Genomic DNA, 18,880 nt, shown 5'->3' with positions numbered 1-18,880 from the left:
ATATTATGGAGAGTCTACTATTTGCTAGCCAGTGTGTGTGGTGCAGAGCATACAGTGATGAGCAAACAGACCTGGACTGGCTCGTGGAGAAGAGGATTCAAGGGTGACTCTTAGCTGTTTGGCCTGGTGCCATTCAAAAAGGAAGGGAACCCAGAAAGAGGACTAGGAGGAGTGGGAAGAGATGATCACAGCAGGGGTGGCACTGAGTTGGAGGGGTCTGTGAAGATGTCCAGCAGGCAGCTGGACACAGGTCAGCCTAGAGCTCAGGAGAAATGTTAAGACTACAGATACAAGTGTAAGAATCTAGGCGGTTAACAGGTCAGGAGAGTGGATAAGATCTGTGAAGAGGGAGACTGAGCAGCAAAGATCAGAGAGGAGCCCTGAGCGACATCTTTTTCAAATGCTAATAAAATGTGCTGGGTTTTCTTCTATTCTCTAATACATACCTATTTGGAAAAATCACAGCCCCCCCCCCAAAAAAACCAGTAAAAATCACCCATGTTAACATTTTGGGGGATACCATCCCACCATTTAGGAAGCAGGTGGAATATGGAGAGCTCAAAAAAATCTAACTGGTCTTCTGGCTTCCTCCATTTCCTTTTAAAACATTCTCCACAAAACAGTAAAGTTTCTGTTAAATAGGACTATATCACTTTTCTGCTTAAAACTTCCCTGTCTACCTACTCACTTCGGATAAACATCACCATCATCTAGAAACTTGTTAGAAATGCATTATTCTTCTCTGCCCAGACTATCGAATGGAAAACTCTAAGAACAGGGCCTAGCAATTTGTGTTTTAAGATGCCCTCCAAGTGATTCTGATGCAAGGTAAAATATAAGAACTACGGTGTTAAGCTAAGTTCTTTGTATGTATTATCTCATTAAACCTTCAGGACAAATCTGTATTATTCTTATCAGTGTAGGGGGAGGGGGTGTTGAGAGAGGAATCGAGCTGGGATGCCTGTTTGAATTCCAGCTCCCAGCTTTGTGACACTGGATCTCATTACTAAGAGTACCCATCTCATGGGATTGTTGTGGAATTAAACAAGGTGGTGTAAATAAAGTACTTCGAACAGTGACTGGCAAAGAGTAAGTATTATATAAGCATACCCCCATTTCACAGATTAGGAAATCCAGGCTGGGACGTGAAGTGACTTGCCCAAGGTCTAGCGTAGTGGTCGAATCAGATTTTTAACTCTCCTTAGCCTCCAAAGGCACACCCTAGACCAGGGTGCAAGCCTTGCCGAAGCAAGGGAAGCGGGTAGCTGTGCCGAGACCTGTAGGCCCTCTGACCTTGGCATCCCGAGTGGTCTCGTCCAAGGCTCTAGGCTCTAGGGTTCGCCATCCATGATGCTGGGGGCCAAGGCTAAGTTGGGGGGAGGGGCTTCTGCTGTGTTCCAGCAGCCATCCCGCCCGCCAGTTGCGAAGCTGCCGCGGAACTGAGTATTCCGAGTGCTCGCCGGCCGCTGACACCCGCCGTCGCCGCCGCCGCCGCCCTAAGCACCGCCCGCCGCCCTCTCACCCCGCGGCGGCGGCGGCGGAAGCGGGGAGGCGGGGCGGACCGGGCCGGGGCGGGGCCGCGAGCGGCATGGAGGAGGCGGAGGCCGCTGCGCGCCGGGCAGAGCAGTGCGGGCCGGAGAGGGGCCCGAGCGGGGCCCGGGCCCCCTGAGCCGTGAGTCCTCCAGGGCGGGAGTCCGGGAGGGTTGGCGCGGCCGGGGCAGGTCTCCCGAGTCCTCAGGCGGCTCCGAGCCCTGGAAGGAGAGGAGCGGGGCCAGATAGGAGAGGGCGAAAGCGCAAGCAAGCGGGTGGAGGATTGGGGGCCAGGGTTGGTGGGGGGTGGTGTTTGTGCCCTTTGCCCACCCCAGGACCGGGAAGTCCTGGGCCTTGGTCTTTCTAGGGGCTGATGAACATTGAGAGCCGATTACTTGGCCTCTGTTCTGGGGGCCCTGGGCAGCTCTGCCAGTTACCCCAGGCACCTCAGCCCCAGGGGAGTTTCCAGGTGACCCGACCCCTCTGAATGGTTCCTTTCAGAGCAGTTGAGCCACTTTTCCCAGGTCACACAACCTGGATGTCTGCAGGAAAGAGTTGTTGGGAGGTCCTCCTGGTCTCCCCAGAAGGCATCAGACTTTGGGAGGTACACCCTAGTCCCTATGATCCTCTGGTCCTCTCAGATTCCTGAAGGCATGGGTTGGCCAGGGCAGTGGTGACTCCCCAATCCGGCATGGACGACTGGAAGGCCAGCTCCCTCATCAAGCCCTTTGGGGCTCGGAAGAAGAGGAGCTGGTATCTTACCTGGAAGTATAAACTGACCAACCAACGGGCCCTGCGGAGATTTTGTCAGGTACAGAGCTGTCCCAGCGCCCCTGGGGGCTCCCTCCCAGCTTTACCCTAGCCTACACTATGGGCACTGGGACCTACCTTGGCTGCTTCCAACCCTGGAAGGAGGGAGCAGGTTCCTAGAAAGGAAACCTCTTTGTGTCATGCCCCTCCGAGGTTGTGGTTTGGGCCCAGAGTTCTGGAATCAGAACCCAAGTACAACACCCTAGGCTTCTGACAGAAACCTGAAGTCTAATCAGGAAGGCTTTGCTCAGGGGCACCCACCTGTCAGGCTGTTAGAGCTAAGACCCAGGTCTTCTGATCCCCAGCTCGGTTCTCTGGGATTGTCTCCATCTGTGGGAACTAATTGTGGAGGGGACCAAGGAAATCAGGGCCTCAAATGGAAGAATACAGGAGCTCTGGGTAGGGAAGGCCTTGATGAAGAGAAGGGTCAGGGCTGGTTCTCTGGAGGAAGTGATCTTGAAATTGGACCCTGGTTGGGGGGAGTAGAACTGGGTGGACAGAGGAGGAGAGACAGGCTTCAGGCTCTCCCTGTGTCCTCATTGCAGCCAGGGGCCTTCCTTTCAGGAAGACCCTCAGTGATCTAGAGGGGCACCCCTCCTTAGTCAGCTTTACCCCTCCCCTCAGACAGGAGCAGTGCTTTTCCTACTGGTCACCGTCATTGTCAACATCAAGTTGATTCTGGATACGCGGCGAGCAATCAGCGAGGCTAATGGAGACCCAGAACCAGAGCAAGACTATGGTGGGTCCAGGCTGAGGATGGGATTGGCTGGTGGGGTGAAGGGCGGGGTGGGGGTGGGGTTCCCCTAGGATCTCATAGCTGAAATGGTAGGCAGATGCCAAGGGATGAGACTCTGCTGGAGAGACTGTCTCCATAACCTGTCGCACCCCCACAGATGAGGCCCTGGGCCGATTAGAGCCCTCACGGCGCAGAGGCAGTGGTCCCCGACGGGTTCTGGATGTGGAGGTGTACTCAAGCCGCAGCAAAGTGTATGTGGCGGTGGATGGCACTACGGTGAGTGGGCAACTGTCTGGTGTAGCGGCCCTGTATTCTTAGGGTATGGTTCCCTGGCTCCTCTCTGACACTTTCGAGCTATGTGGCTCTAGAGGCCTCGGTTCCTCATCTTTAGGCTGGGACTAGTGATGTCAGCTTGTCAGGATTTGGTGAAAAGTGTGTGAAATGTGTTAAATGTAGTGGCATTTTATCAAAAGCGAGCATTAGCAGTAGTAGGCAGACAATTCATTGATTGATTTTTTTCGTAACTATCTTCTGGTCCCTTCTTTGGCTTCGGCCTTGTCTGGGGCATTGGGGACCAAGGGGGTAGTCAGAACTGGCTCCACTTTGAGGGGCTCAGTCTGATGAATTATGATATCTCCAGAATGAGGAAGAGACATTCAAGGGCTCTAGGAGCTTGAAAGCCGTGGAAAGGAGGGTTGTAGAAAGATCTGGTCTCTTTTTTGATGGGTAAGTTAAGGTGGTTTTCTGGAAGGGGTGGCCTTCAGGCCGGATTGGAAAAGAGCTGTTCACAGAAGCACAGGCAGGAGGGAGGTTTTCCACAGCTGGTTTTTTGAGTTCCTGTAAGACAGGCCTCGAATGCCAGTGTGAAGAGCTGGGCTTGGTCTCTGCTGCCCGGTAGGTGCTGGAGGACGAGGCTCGGGAGCAGGGCCGCGGCATCCACGTCATCGTTCTCAACCAGGCCACGGTGAGGTTCTAGGGGTGGGGGGCCTGGAGGACTGAAGCTGAGCCCTCCTTGCTGGTGACATTAACTCACGAGAGATATGTCCCCCACCAGGGCCACGTGATGGCAAAGCGTGTGTTTGACACATACTCACCTCATGAGGACGAGGCCATGGTTTTGTTCCTCAACATGGTGGCACCTGGCCGAGTGCTCATCTGTACGGTCAAGGTCAGTGACTCTGCCTGGATCCCTTTGTCTGTGCCCTCAGCTCCGACCTTGCTCATGGCCCCGGGTTCTCTACCCCTAAGAAAGCATAGTGGGAGGAGCCTCTGGAGGAAGGTAATGAATGTTCCAGTCTTGGCCTTGTCATTTACATTCAGCAGGTAGTTATTAAGCACCTACTGTGTGCCAGGCACTGTTTTGGGTGGTGGAGATACAACAGGAAGCAGCCTTTATGGAACTTACATTCTGCAAGGCAAGATCAACCACAAAAAAGCCCAGTACACCAATAATGTCAGGAAACGACAACTTAATGAAGACAGTAAGGCAAGGAAGACAGTTATGGGTGATTCCTTTTAGAAAGAGGAGGTCTCTGTAAGGAAGTGACATGTAAGCAGAAAGTGGGAGGAAGTAAGGAGAGGGCCCAGCAAATACCTGGAGGAAGAGTGTCTCGGTAAGAACTTGGCGAGGGTGCAGGCCCTGAGGAGGGAAGGTGCTGGCATGCTTCAGGAGCTGCAGGGGTGCCCGTGGATCTGTAGATTCAGGGAGGGGTGGGGGGTGGTGGGAAAAGAGGGCGGAGAGGTGCAGATTATGTGGGATCCTAGTAAAGGATTTACTAGCCTGGTGACCTTGGACAATTCTCAGAATCTCTCTGAGCAGTTTTCTTTCTGTGAAAGGATAGTAACCTCAGAGAGTTGTCGTGGCTGTTTAGTGAGCTAATGTAAAATAAAAGGTTTCGCATGGTGCCTGACACAGAGTGAGTGCTCCATGCGGCCAGGTTTCTCAGAAAAGTGCCAGTGAGGCTGACTGCCTTCCCTGGTCTCCCAGGACGAGGGCTCCTTCCACCTCAAGGACACAGCCAAGGCTCTGCTGAGGAGCCTGGGTAGCCAGGCCGGCCCTGCCCTGGGCTGGAGGGACACGTGGGCCTTCGTGGGACGCAAAGGAGGTACGGCCACCATAGGCCATCCACCCTGTAGTATCAGGGGCCCGGAAGGAGCAGAACCCCAAGAGATCGGGTGGGGTTGGGGGCAAAGAGGAGCCAGAAGCGGTGGGCTGGATGAAGGTGGGCAGAGAGCCGGGAAGAAGCTTTAAAACTGGAGCTTAGGCCTCCCATCGCACCTCATTCCTTTCCCCTGCTAGGTCCTGTCCTTGGGGAGAAACATTCTAAGTCACCTGCCCTCTCCTCCTGGGGGGACCCAGTCCTGCTGAAGACAGATGTGCCGCTGAGCTCAGCCGAAGGTGGGGTTAGTGGGGACTGGGCTCCAGGGCAGTGCCTGGGCTGGGGACGGGCCTTGGGTCCTATTTATGAAGCTTTATTTTCTTGACTGGGTACCTGGGGCTTTGTAGATCACACTAACCTCGTGCCCCCTCACATATCATCCCGTTGACCCCATTCCTCTGTCAGAGGCAGAGTGCCACTGGGCAGACACGGAGCTGAACCGTCGCCGCCGGCGCTTCTGCAGCAAGGTGGAGGGCTATGGGAGTGTGTGCAGCTGCAAGGACCCCACACCCATCGAGTTCAGCCCTGACCCAGTGAGTGGGGCCTGAGACAGGGAGGCTTAGACCCCTTCTCCGCTTGGCAGGGAGATCGAGGAAAGAGCCAGGCTGGGCTCTGCCGATCCCAGCCAGAGAGAGGGAACCAGGACCTGGGGATTTACCTTGACTCGGAAAGATTGGAGGAGGGGAGGCATGTGAACAAAGGCCTGGAGTTGGATTTGGGTTGAGTGTGTGGAAGGGCCCGGACAGGGAGACAGACCCTCTGCCATTTCCCTCTCTACTCTGGAGTCACCTTCTCTCCAAAGAACCCTTCCCTAGGTGGGAATCCTGGTTTGAAGAAGGAGTGAGGCAAGAGCTAAAAACCGTTTCTCCCTCAGCTCCCGGACAACAAGGTCCTCAACGTGCCTGTGGCTGTCATTGCAGGGAACCGACCCAATTACTTGTATAGGTGAGCCTGGGAGAGGGCCGTTCAGTGCTGAATGGGAGGGTGCTTAGCACAGGGGACCCTCGGGCTCATCAGCCTGCGGGAAGAACTCTTGAGGTGGGAGGAAAGGCAGCAGATTCTAGGCCCATTCACTCATGTGAGTGGACAGGGGGAATGTGAGCCCATCGATTAGCACAGAGGGGCCCTGAACTAAGGGGACAGAAAGGCCTAACACATCCCTGGGCTCCCCAGGATGCTGCGCTCTCTGCTGTCAGCCCAGGGGGTGTCTCCCCAGATGATAACAGTTTTCATCGATGGCTACTATGAGGTGAGTGGGGTTTGGAGGCTATGGGAAGAGCAAAGCCCAGGGCGGTGGGTGCGGGGTAGCAGTGATTACAAGAGAGACAGCCCAGGCAAAGGCTGTGCAATATGGACGGCTTGGCATGGCAGAGCCTGCAAGGTGGATGGGGGGCAGGTGGTTCACATGGTGACCAGTAGCCGTGCCCCCCAGGAGCCAATGGATGTGGTGGCACTGTTTGGTCTGAGGGGTATCCAGCACACGCCCATCAGCATCAAGAACGCCCGTGTGTCTCAGGTACTGCCTAGGCAAGGATGGAAGGGGCAGACGCCTGACCCCACCATCCACCCCAAAGCTCATATGCCCTCTTTCCATTCCCCACCCAGCACTACAAAGCCAGCCTCACTGCCACTTTCAACCTGTTTCCTGTGAGTAGTAAGGACAAAGCCCTTGGGCCTGGTGTGGGAAAACATGGGTATAAAGTCTGGTCTTAATAGACAGCAAACTCTTGCCCTCTCTGGGCCTCAGCCTCCTGATCTGGAAAATGGGGGTAGTGCTGCCTGAGAAGTGAGATGAGGGTGGAGGAGGCACAGGATGGGAAGGGTCCCCTTGGGGTCATGCGGTCCCCTACCTCTCCCTGCAGGAAGCCAGGTTTGCGGTGGTTCTGGAAGAGGACCTGGACATTGCTGTGGATTTTTTCAGGTGAGGGGAGTGCCACTCCATAAATGCCTCTGTGAGCTGCCTCAGGCCTCTTGGCTTAACTGGCTTTCCAGAAAATAAGGCAGTAGGGTATCTGGGAGAGCTCTGTGGGAGAAGTCAGCTCGAAAGTGGGGGAAAAGCCTGAGCACAAAGGTAGGATGGCAGGTATTGGGGTTGGAGTAGAGTGTAGAAAGGATGGGTGAAGACAGTGGGGATCTAGGGGACGGGACACACAGGCATGACTCCTGAGTCCCATCTCTAGCTCTTCCAGCATCACATGACTGTGTATGTCCTTGCCCTTCCCTGAACCCTTGGACCCTGCCTCTCTCAGTTTCCTGAGCCAGTCCATCCACCTATTGGAGGAGGATGACAGCCTGTATTGTATCTCTGCCTGGAACGACCAGGTAAGCCTAGGGGACGGAGTCAGCTGGGGCATTGGTATAAGCACCAACCTAAGACCTCCCACTGTGGCTCCCCCCGTCTCCAGGGATACGAACATACAGCTGAGGACCCAGCACTGCTGTACCGCGTGGAAACCATGCCTGGGCTGGGCTGGGTGCTCAGGAAGTCCTTGTACAAGGAAGAGCTTGAGCCCAAGTGGCCCACACCAGAAAAGGTGCCCTGGCAGGGTAGGGGGAGTGGGCTGGAGCCTCCCCTGCCAACTCCAGACCTCTTCACCTTCATCCTCTTCCGGGCCTGCAGCTCTGGGACTGGGACATGTGGATGCGGATGCCTGAACAGCGCCGGGGCCGAGAGTGCATCATCCCTGATGTTTCCCGATCCTACCACTTCGGCATCGTTGGCCTCAACATGAACGGCTACTTCCACGTGAGTGGGAAGCGGGGTGTTGCGGAGGCAGGCACCATGTGATAGACGGAGCAAGAATGTGGACTCCAGAGCCATCCCAGCTCTGTCACTGACAAACCTTGGGGAAAATCCCGTACCCTCTTTTGCCTCAGTTTCTTGATTTGTAAAATGAGGATAAAAATCCTACCTACCTCGTTAGGTTTTGAGGTGATGAGGTTTAAGTGAGTTAATATATGGAAAAGACTTTGGACTGCAAGCATTATGTAAGGGTTAGCTGGTATTATTTTTATTATTACTATTCTTAGTGCCAGACTGCCGGTGTGGGGAGGGTATTTCTGCCACCAGACACTTACACAGCCCTGCCAGCTCTGCCCTCTCCCATCCTTGCAAATGTGGGGGCTCAAGCCTCCGTCTGAAGTGAACAGGGATGTCCCCAGGCCCCCATGCCTTACCTGGCTGTGTCCAAAGGGCCACTCCCCAGTTACAGCAAGAGTACGCTTTGAGACAGCCCGGCCCAAAGGAACAGATGGATGGCTTGGAACCTCCGAGAAGCCAGAAGGACCCTGAGAGGCTGGCTTATACAAGACCCCAGTCATCTCCTAGAGAGGGGTAGGCATTTACCTGAGGTCACTGTCAGTACCTTAGTCACAGCACTTTCCTCCCTCTCAGCACAGCCTGTTCTTTTGCCCACCAGGCCTGGTAGGGCCTGTTCTGGCTTCTGGGGCCCTACAGCAGCAGATCCCAGGACAATTAACTGGGAGCAGGGACTAGCTCAGGGGTCAGTAGCACGAGCTGCTGGTTTGGGCCTGAGCTCTCTAGCAATGGTGGAGCCCAAACTAAAGCTAGTAAGAGCCTGTCGAGGATGTGACAAAGAAGAAGATGGGGAAGACAGGAGAGGCTGGGAAGGGGCGGGTTAGAGGGACCTCTGTGGGTCCAGAGCTTCATCTGGGGGCCTTGTGGGTATGTGGTCAGTGGGCAGGTGTGGGCCTGACCGTGGAAGGCCTAATGCTTACCCTCACACCCACTCCAGGAGGCCTACTTCAAGAAGCACAAGTTCAACACGGTTCCAGGTGTCCAGCTCAGGAACGTGGACAGGTGGGGACTGGGGACAGGGCAAATGGGAAGATGTCTGGGAGCCTTGATGACCAATCCCCAGTATTCCCTTCCAGCCATGGGGCCTGTTTTTTTTATCCCCAGCCCTGCTGCCACCCAGTACCCATGTGATCCCTTTCCTTGCCCCTGGAACCTGAAGGGTGACCCCTTCCCCTGACCCATTTTTGCTTCTCCTTCAGTCTGAAGAAGGAAGCTTATGAAGTGGAAATTCACAGGCTGCTCAGGTATGGCCTCTGCCAGTAGGGATATATGGCAGGAGTGAGGAGGCAAATATTGGGTGTCTTGGCCCCATAATTTTGGGGCCCACTGCAAAATGAAAATCAGCACCTTGTTCAAAGATCAAGAATTTCAAGACAGCAATAGCAGAGCATTAAACTAAGCATGGGGTCTTAGGGTACCCTCTTGTGACACAGGCTCTGTCTTGGCCTTTCTCCCCTACCCCCTGCTACAGTGAGGCTGAGGTTCTAGACCACAGCAAGAACCCTTGTGAAGACTCTTTCCTGCCAGATACAGAGGGCCACACCTATGTGGCCTTCATCCGAATGGAGAAGGATGATGACTTCACTACCTGGACCCAGCTTGCCAAGGTGCCCCACCAATACATCCACCCCAGGCTTACTCCTCCCCACCAGAAATAGGGAGCCTTTGTTCTGGGATCATCTTCTACCCTTGAACCTTCTCTTCATACTCTGGGAACCCCTCTTCCAACCCCTTTGTCCAGTTCCATATTCTAGAAGATGCTACATCTTGCAAATTGAGGAGACTGTTGAGGAGGGGTGGGGGGTTGGGCCAAGCGTCCTCAGTGTCCCCTCCCCGCAGCTCTCTGACCACTGTCTCTCCCCCTGCCCCACTTTTACCAGTGCCTCCATATCTGGGACCTGGATGTGCGTGGCAACCACCGGGGCCTGTGGAGATTGTTTCGAAAGAAGAATCACTTCCTGGTCGTGGGCGTCCCAGCCTCCCCCTACTCGTGAGTGACTCTTTTCTGCCCTGGGAAATGGGAGACTAATGGCATTAGAGGACGTAGCTAATTACCTCTTCCCAATACATTTTCAAATTATCTTCCCAGGGTGAAGAAGCCACCATCAATCACCCCAATTTTCCTGGAACCACCCCCAAAGGAAGAGGGAGCCCCGGGAGCCGCAGAACAGACATGAGACCTCCTCCAGGACCCTGCAGGGCTGGGTACTGTGTACCCCTAGGCAGGCTAGCCCTTCACCCCATCCTGTAGGATTTTGTAGACACTGGTAGGGGTCTGGGTTGGCTTGTTTTTAACATGAGACTTAATTACTAACTCAAAGGGGAGGCTTCCCCTGCTCCAACGCCCCTGTACCTGAGTTGGAGGTCTATTTATTTACTTCCCTGTTGGGAAGGGCCAGGATAGTACCTGGGAATCACTGGGGTCCCTGGGCAGCTGATCCTGCCCTTTGCACACTCCCTCCTCCCGGGCCTGGTTCAGAATCTAACCTATTTATTGACTGTCCTGAGGGCCTTGGGAACAGGCTGAAGCCCAGAGGGCCTGGAATCCTTTCTCGGCTGGGGTGCTGCCCTGGGGATGGGGCTGGCTCTTACTCAGGAATCTGCTGTGCCCAACCCACGGACAGGCCCGCTGGGGCCCGGCCTGCTCCCACAGACTCACTCAGAGACCCTCAGACACGGAACCAGGCCTCTTTTCAGCCTCCCCTTTGTCCAGATTTCCAAAGCTGGATAAGGTGGTCATTGATTAAAAAAGGAGAAAACTTCCGGGGATGTGTTTTATGGTTATGTGTGAGGTGGTTTGGGGTGGGGGCATTTGTGTGTGTGAGAGAGAGAGAGAAAGAGGGATAGGAAAGTGAATGGTCATGATAGTTTTCCTTACTGTCCTCCACAGGGTTTAGCTTCGTTTGGGGCCATTTGGCCACCAGGGGATGCCCAAGTCTCAAACTCCCAAGATTTTTCCCTAAGCTCCACCTTAGGACAACAGAGCCTCACCTTAGCCCCACCCTACTTGGGGCTGAGCTTAGAACAGCCACCCCAAACCCCTTCCCTACTGAGCTTTTATCTCACCTAGCTTGTCTGGGCAGGTACCTATCCCCAAAGATGGAGCAGGAGAGCAAAAAGAGATGCTTGGGGGATGAGGGAGGTGATGGGAGCAGGAGAGCAGGAGAATCTGATTCTAGACAGTTAGGAGAAAAACCATCGTTTTCATCAGATTCTCACCTAACCAGTGACCTGAAGAGATGAGGAAGATATAACTTAGATAGCTCTGGAAGCACCAGGAAATGAATGCGATTGTCTGGAGGTAGTGGATGAGAAAGCACTAAGGCAGGGGGCAGGACATTTAAGGGATCTGTCCAGGACTTAGGATCAGGAAGCTGAGTGTAGAACACACCTTCTGAGAAGGGGTCAGCCTGCAGAGTCCTTTCAAGGTGAGCCTCATGAGCTCCTGATGGAGAGCCTTGGCTGGGGAGGCAGGAACTGTCTAGAACCCCCGCCTTTTCACCAGCTCCACCCTTCCCTCCCCCACTGGTGCCTGGAGCCCAGCTCCCTGATGGCACAGGTGGCACAGGTGGTGTGTTGCTTGGACCATTTGTCGCCACCCTGACGCCTTCAGTGTTTACTGGAGATAGAGCTAGTGCTTCAGGTGCCCCAACAGCAAGGTTGAGGGGAAGTTAGCCCATGACTAGGTAGAGTCCCCGCCCTGGGCAAACAAATCCCTTACAGCCTCTGTGTAGGCAACTGGTGTGTGAGAGAGGTCAGGTGCTGAAGCAGGGAGAGGGACTAGTGGCGACTTGCTCTCCCTGCCAGCCCCCCACCCCCAGTAGGCTCCTGATCTAGGCCTCAGACTAACTCTCAGGCACTGTGTGTGACCCTGGCCAGGTTGTTCCTTCTTGGGCTCAGCAGGGGATAGTAAATAGTTCTGGGCTGTCCTGGAAAAGCCAGGGAGGAAAAATCAGGGGTCAAAGGGAAGCAAGGAGGAGCACGGTCTGCCAGCCTGGGTCTTGTTGGTCATAGCCTCCCTCGTTCGTGCTGTCAGTCCTGGTTCAGCAGCTAGCAGATCTATGTTTGGGATCTTCTGGCTTTCAAGTGAATCTGACCCCACACCAGCCAGGACCCCACCAGGCCCTGGAGTCAGACAGCCTGGGCCCAAATCAAGGCTCAGCTCTTCTGGAAAGGTTATAGATGTGGAATAAGTCACTTGGGCTTTCTAGGCCCAGTTTCTAGAGCATGGAGTAGTTAAATTTAAATAAGAGATCAGATCTGTAGAGTTCCAGAGGCAAGCCAGAACCAAGAATAAACAAAGTTCTTTCTAAAATCCCCAAGGCAGGGACAGATGTGGGGCTTTGCCCCAGTGAGAAGGGTGGACAGCTTGGATCCTCTGATGTTGGCTTCTGGAGGACTTCCAGAGCCTAAGAAGTGACCCTCTGCCATTGCCTTGGCAGTATTTCTGGTGACTCCACCCCCACTTGGGCAAAGGCTTGTTATTTTCATAGCTTTCCAGTCCATTGCCCCTACTCAGGAGGGGGGTGGTTTCAGGCCAAAGTCCTCACATGTTATAGGAAGGCAGACTGGCCCAGCCCCCATGTCCTCCCTGAGTGACCTGGTCATCCCTGTTAGGCTCCCTCCCAGGCCTGGAATTCAAGGGAAGGAGAAACAGGCACCTACCTCCACCCTACTTCCCTTCTGAGACTTTTATGAGTCACCAGCCCCTCAGGAATCTGAGGCAAGGCGTCCAGCCTCTCCAAGGATACACAGAAAGTTCCAAATGGAGACATTTTAATTGGGTGATGAGTTCTGTTGTGCCTTCTACATCTCCGCCCAGTGCCTGCCGGTTTTACATATGCCTGTGCAATGGGGTGTCTTTCTCTCATCCCCCAGGGGCTGCTGGGATCACCAAGAGCACCCCTGGGTGCCACAGGGTGTCAAGGGTTTGAGGGACAGACTGGAAGTATGGGCAGGAGAACTGGCACATTAGAGGTTCTGTCCCCACACCCCCGCCCATGGAAGGAAAAGTCAGGCACAGCCTGAAGTGGGCCGTTCCCTGTTTGGCCCCAAGTCCAGAGCAGCAAGGCCAGCCCTCTCTGGCCCAAGTGACACCACTGGATCCTGTCCCCACCCCAGTCACTGCTGCTTGGCAGTGTCAGGGTGCCCTCCCGGGTTCCTGGGTGGCAGCTGCGGTGGCGGAGGTAGAAGCAGACTATTTCAGGTTGCAGTACAGATACATGGACACGATCATGGCAGCCAGCTGATGGGAAAGGAACGGGCAGAGGTGAGGGATGTGATCAGGGCCCTTATGCTTTTAGTCCCCCGCCTCCAAGACACCCCACCAGAAGTCTCTCTCCCCCAGCAAGGCCTCCAAGATGGGTCAAGCACCCTGGTCCAGTCGGGTTACCCTGCCCCACCCTCCTCACCCCCTTACCTCCAAGCCTCCAATTCCAGCTGCCACACCACCCACAGTGGCAGCATTGGTCCGGATGTCATACAGAAGCTGGCTGAAACAACCCTTGGGGGAGAGGGGAGAGTCAGCCGCTGCACCCCTCCCTCATTCAGCACTTTGCGGCCATTAAAGCAGCCCCCAACCTTCCATACCACACCTGTACAGTCTTGTCCTTAGCCTTCTCCTCGGTGCAGGGTTCTATAGCGGTGCCATTTCCGTTGTCGGCACAGCAGTATGGGGGAAAGGTATGGTTCTTCATGAAGTAGGGAGAGCCCTCAAAATCTGTGTAGTTGTTGAAGCCACAGCACTTGAGCTGAAGAGGAGGAGGGAAGGGTGGTCAGTGGGGCCTTGCCTCTTTCTCCCCACCCCAAAATGTCCCCCAGCCCACCTTACCCCTTCCATGGTGGTGTTCCACACTTGGGTGAAGTCCTTCTGGGAACCGTAGTCTTGCTTGATGGCGGGCACTACCAGCAACGTCAGGAAGTGCTCAGCCTGGGTGGGGCAGGCCGGTGCTCAGGGCCCTGGGGGCCACAGCCCACTTGCAGGGCTCTTCCCCATCTTTCCCCCTTGCCCCGTCCCCTGCTCCTCACCATGGTGGTGTACACCAGGGCGACCACAGCAGCTGCCACCTCCGCGATGAAGATGAGGAGGAGGATCAGGAAGAACTGAATGGGGACCAGAGGTCTGAGTTTAGAAAGAGGCGGTCCCTTGTGCCTTACCTATTGCAACCCACCACCCAGTATGGCAAGGCAGCGGCTCCCTCTGCCGAGGGCCCTGGAGTGCAGAACATGGCTTGGGGATCTCCAGGGCCTGGATTCAAGGGTGAGGGGACCCTGGATCTTGGTTATGGGCCCGGGGAGCTGGGTTTGACACACCATCATGAGGGCACACTTGTTCTCAGTCTGAGCACCGTAGCAGCCCAGGAAACCGAGAGCGAAGAGCACAGCACCGGCAGCGATGAGGAAGTAGCCCACGTTGACGAACTGCATGGCACTGGACGACAGCGGCCCGAAGATCTTCAGGAAAGACGACCCGTCAATCGACACCCAGATGCCCACGGCCAACAGGGCAACACCACATAGCTAGGGACAGAGAGGCAGGCCTTAAAGCAGTGTGGGCAAGCAGTTCCTTACCACTCATTTGAGATAGGAAGATGGAAAACGAGAAATTTCTCCCTTTATTGGCTAAGGAGTCTAAAAACTCATCCTGTAGGGAGGAAAAACATTCTGTAGAGCCAGAAGGATGGGAGCTGGGCCACCCAAAGCCAGCACCAGGCTGCACACCAATGTAGATATAAATGGAATCAGGGGTTCTAGAAATATCCACAGAATGGGGGAGGGCAAGGCAAGACTTTCCTTCACTGCTGTCAGGGTACTGCTGCATAGCTAGGAGTGAAAACAAGTGGGTGAGGCCAGCTGGGGGGTGAGGGAGGGGCCCTACCCCATTTCCTTGCTGAGCTGACTGCCTCTGTCCTGGGACAGGTGAAACAGTGGGGTGGAAGCCACAACAGGCTCAAAAGTCACCATAGCAACAGAGGGGGGGCTGAGGTTTACACCTGCTTCCAACCCTGGAGAGGGACTCGGTGAGAAGGGACACCTACCCTGGTGCTCTCCAGGATCAAACTCCAGGCCTGCCCTTCATCTAACCTAGACCTCTCCTTGCCTCACAGGGAAAACTGAGGCACGAGGGACGGAGTGCCACTGGGGCTGCTCTCAGAGGCTCTCTGGCTCAACCCCAAACCTCATGGAATCCAGAGGCCCAGATCCGGGGAGGTACTGTCCAGATGCCATAGCTTTTAGAGAAAAGCCTCACTGATCCAGGCACCAGTGGATAAATCAGTCTGATTCCACCTAGCTGTCTAGTCCCCAGCTGTAGAAACTGAGGCTAGAACCAGGAATGAGATGCCAGATTGTGGCTGGATCCCAGGCATGTTTGCCCAAGGATAGGGGGCTGGGCTCCCAGCCTACAGGGTCAAATTTCAAGGAGCCTGAGACTTGCCCTGCCTTGCCCAGCCTGGCAAAGCCTGAGCAACAGAGGCCAGAAACCAAACCGGATTTGCCTTTAACCCCCTCGGGCCTCTCCATATTGCTGGGATACCCCTGCCTTCTCCAGATACATGGGCAAAGCCTACTTCCCTGAAGCCAAAAGAGGCCCAAGGCATGCACCATATTGGAGTCTGAGAGGTAACACACCCACAGCCCAATTTCTCCAAATCTCTCTATGGGTCATGTCTCCACCTCTTCACCTTCCATTCACTGTAAGCCCCTCTAACGTAGCTCCAAGATCTGTGGTGCCATCCTGCGCTAAATCCGGTAGACACTTCATGAGCCAGACCCTTCTGACCTCTCTGAGATCGTGGGCTTCTTGTTTTCCTCTTGTTGCTCTTTCTCTAGCTGCTTCCAGGTGACCATTTCTCCACATACTCTTTGTAAGTCGGGTTTTGCAGAGTGCTCTTCCCTGCTCCCATGGTTTCACTGACTGTTTGCGGTCCTGTGACTTCCAAACATCTATGTCCAGCTCCAACCAGAGCTGCAACCGCATTGGGTACGCAGCTGCCTGGAGGACCTCCCCTGGGTCGCTCAGACCAGAGACATGGGCTTTATCTTCAAAGCTTCTGTTTCCCTCACCCCTCCTTCCGTCCCTCAGCCGCCATCTGAGGGCTTTGTCCTTCATCCATTTTTCCCCTGTCCCCACCATCATCTCCAGGGTCATGCCTCATTACTCAGTTTCCTCTTTTCCTGGTTTCCTGAACAATACCTAATTTCATTGCCTCTGGGCCTTTTTTGCATGCTTTACAACCCCTTTACCCAGCGCAAATGCCCAGACACAGCTGTTTCCTCCAGATAGTCTTCTCAGACCAGGGTTTAAGTCCCTCATGGGGTCTCCTATAGCCCCTGTGCTAAGGCCAGACATTATATGTTCCAACTGTCTACCTGGCCTGCTGGACCTGAGATCCTCAGGGGCAGAGAAAGGGCTCACTCACCTTTCCCCCAGCACTTAGCACAGAGTCTTAGGCCATAACTGTTTGTTGAATGAATAGGTGTTTCTTGATCTCTGCTCTGAGGTCTCCGGGCCTCTCTCCTTTCAACTTCCCATCTGTCCTACAGAGCCACTAAATTTCCTTGTACACCAGGTAAGCATGGGCAAACTCTTCCCCTCCCTGGGCCCCCAATGCCTATGAAACAACGGCAATCATTCCTGTTAGCCTATCCCACCTTGCCCTAATTCAGGTCTGAAGCTACCTGGAAGGGAGGAGCCTCTCCTAAGCTTTTCTATCCCAACTATGGCAGCCGGGCTGCTCCTAAGACCAGGACTCAGTATTTGGGGAGACTTCTGCACCCTAGCTGAATGGGAAAAGTGTGCAACAGAGTCTGGGCCCAGCAATCTCCCATTGCCCAGCTGCTGTGACCCCGTCCCATAGGGAGGCCCGAACAGCCCACAACTCCCATACTTACAAAGATGAGGAAATTGAAGAGGATCATCATGGTCTTAAGGAAGCTGAAACACTGCATGGTGGCTCCTGGGAGGCAGACAAGTGGGAGTTAGGGATTTCTGCTGCCCACCTCTGCTACTACCTGGGCCGGCCCCTGCACTGGGAACCTGCCATACCAGATTCCAGCATCCAGGACCTCTAAATCACCCCGTTTCCCCTACATCTAGCCTCTGACCCCTCAGGGCTTCTCCAAAGTCCTATCCTGACACCCCTGCCTCTCTGTAGGGCCCAGGTCCTCTCCCAGCACCCGACACTGGGATACTGATTCCCCAGCTCTCTCCACAGGCACCCCAAGCCCAACTCCCATACCATACGTCACTCCATGCCCTTCCCTCGCCCCAATATATCCTGGACCCCTCCATCAATCCAACCCTAGGCTCTCAAGACCCTCCCCCATTGGCCTTCCAGTTTCCCAAACCCCGTTTCTTGGTTGATTTTACTTCATAGGATGATCTCAATCCTGTGCCATCACCTGTTCAGGGCTCTTGGTAGTTCTGAAGGAAGGCTCTGCTGAGGCTCCAGAGGGGACAGCCTACGCAAGGGATTTGCCACTCCAGTGGGCAGGCAGTTTGACGGGGCTGGCTCTCCCGCTCTACCGCTCACATGCAGGCGGGGCAGCCTTTTTAAAGTCCTGGGCTCACCTTCCCGCCTGCCCAACCCCACAGCCAGCCAACCTCTTCCTTCCCTGCTGCCCCCTGCTGCCTGGAGATCTGTCCCCATAGCCACCAGAGCCGCAGGCCTCCTGGTCGTCGGCCTGGCAACGCCAACCAAAGCAACACCCTTCCAGATCCGAAGGAGGAAGAGAAGTGGGAGGGTAAACAAATGGCCTTCTGAACTTCGCGCGCCCTCGACCACAGAGCCGCTGGCCTGCGGATCCATTCCTCCATACCCCGTGCGCTCCCGGGCCCACTCATCTGCCCAAGCGGCCGTCTATGGAGGCACCCACAGATCCACACACAAACACCTAGCCGTGCCCATGAGTGCACACGCACGTGTCACACACACACTCTGTGCTGTGTGTGCACTGACTCTCAGCAACTGAGAAACCACAAAGCAACCTCGGAGGGACAGCCTAAAGTCTGTCTCCCCGTCTCTGCAAGAAAATGACCCAGGTTTAGCAGCTTCTACCCCTTCTCTGAGGAGCAAATGACTTCTGGTCCTTTTCCCTCTACAGAGTCTCAGTTTCCCCATCTTTCTCCTCCCTTCCTCTTTTCTCCTTACCCATCTCCCTCCCGAGGTTTTGCTCCCCCCCACCCCGCCCCATCCGGAGTTCTTAGCAATGGGCGTCCAGCAAGCACCCCTTTCCTTTCTGCCAGCAGGTGGCGCCATGATCCCACAAAAGCATCACCCCCACTTGTAAGACTCCGCAGTCCCAGTGTGAACCCTTCAAGGGCTTCACTTGGACCCCTGCCTGTCTCTTTCCACTGCCCGTCCTCCTTTCCACTCCAGTGCTCCGGATATTGAGGTGCTGGGGAAGTTCTGGCTTTGGAGTCATTCAGACCAGGTACTTCCATGTTACTTCTGTTGCTGCTTAACTGTGCGACCTGGGGCAGGGTTTGGGGGGGCGCGTGGATTTCTTAGGCTTGATTTTAAGCTTAGGCTGGTCTATATAAGAAAATAGTTATAGGGATCTTAAAGATTTTATTTATTTATTTGACAGAAAGAGCTCACAAGTAGGCAGAGAGGCCAGCAGAGAGAGGGGGAAGCAGGCTCCCGGCTGAGCAGAGAGCCTGATCCGGGCCTCAGTTCCAGGACCCTGAGATCACTACCTGAGTGAAAGTTTAACCCACTGAGCCACCCAGGCGCCCTATAGAGATTTTAAATAAGATTTTATTGATTTTTTAAAAAAGATTTTATTTATTTATTTGACAGAGAGAGATCACACTGAGCCACCCAG

At 54.7% G+C, this 18,880-nt stretch overlaps 2 protein-coding genes across 2 annotated transcripts; one reads left to right on the top strand and one right to left on the bottom strand.

The window, feature by feature from the left end:
* Positions 1-1,549: 1,549 nt before the first annotated feature.
* On the top strand, positions 1,550-10,816 carry POMGNT1 (protein O-linked mannose N-acetylglucosaminyltransferase 1 (beta 1,2-)). The gene is made up of 22 exons (XM_082687256.1): positions 1,550-1,672; positions 2,172-2,341; positions 2,965-3,079; positions 3,234-3,352; positions 3,975-4,040; positions 4,131-4,244; positions 5,064-5,181; positions 5,376-5,474; positions 5,641-5,768; positions 6,110-6,180; positions 6,409-6,484; positions 6,668-6,751; positions 6,841-6,882; positions 7,098-7,156; positions 7,485-7,557; positions 7,641-7,769; positions 7,856-7,981; positions 8,991-9,055; positions 9,253-9,297; positions 9,525-9,660; positions 9,934-10,043; positions 10,143-10,816. Exons 2-22 carry the CDS (start codon positions 2,222-2,224, stop codon positions 10,228-10,230), a joined length of 1,983 nt encoding a protein of 660 aa, XP_082543382.1. The 5' UTR covers positions 1,550-1,672; positions 2,172-2,221; the 3' UTR covers positions 10,231-10,816.
* A 1,996-nt stretch (positions 10,817-12,812) lies between these two features.
* Positions 12,813-17,722, bottom strand: TSPAN1 (tetraspanin 1). Its single transcript, XM_082687337.1, has 8 exons — positions 17,456-17,722; positions 16,946-17,010; positions 14,366-14,572; positions 14,081-14,155; positions 13,884-13,982; positions 13,648-13,803; positions 13,473-13,556; positions 12,813-13,298 (listed from the first exon to the last, which is right to left on the bottom strand). The coding sequence occupies exons 2-8, from the start codon at positions 17,000-17,002 to the stop codon at positions 13,251-13,253; spliced, it is 726 nt and encodes a 241-aa protein (XP_082543463.1). The 5' UTR covers positions 17,003-17,010; positions 17,456-17,722; the 3' UTR covers positions 12,813-13,250.
* Between the last annotated feature and the right edge of the window lie 1,158 nt (positions 17,723-18,880).

The sequence above is a fragment of the Mustela nivalis genome (assembly GCF_964662115.1).
Source record: "Mustela nivalis genome assembly, chromosome: 10".
NCBI lineage: Eukaryota > Metazoa > Chordata > Mammalia > Carnivora > Mustelidae > Mustela > Mustela nivalis.
Note: the sequence above shows the minus strand (reverse complement) of the source record. Positions and strands in the feature narration are given on the sequence as shown.

Excerpts from the sequence above, each read along its gene's own strand:
- POMGNT1 (XM_082687256.1), top strand. The coding sequence starts at position 2,222 with ATGGACGACTGGAAGGCCAGCTCCCTCATCAAGCCCTTTGGGGCTCGG. Across the intron at positions 6,485-6,667 it reads TCATCGATGGCTACTATGAG|GAGCCAATGGATGTGGTGGC; the intron begins GTGAGTGGGGTT and ends CGTGCCCCCCAG. Across the intron at positions 9,661-9,933 it reads CCTGGACCCAGCTTGCCAAG|TGCCTCCATATCTGGGACCT; the intron begins GTGCCCCACCAA and ends CACTTTTACCAG.
- TSPAN1 (XM_082687337.1), bottom strand. The coding sequence starts at position 17,002 with ATGCAGTGTTTCAGCTTCCTTAAGACCATGATGATCCTCTTCAATTTC. Across the intron at positions 13,804-13,883 it reads GGAACACCACCATGGAAGGG|CTCAAGTGCTGTGGCTTCAA; the intron begins GTAAGGTGGGCT and ends CCTCCTCTTCAG. Across the intron at positions 13,557-13,647 it reads CTAAGGACAAGACTGTACAG|GGTTGTTTCAGCCAGCTTCT; the intron begins GTGTGGTATGGA and ends CTCTCCCCCAAG.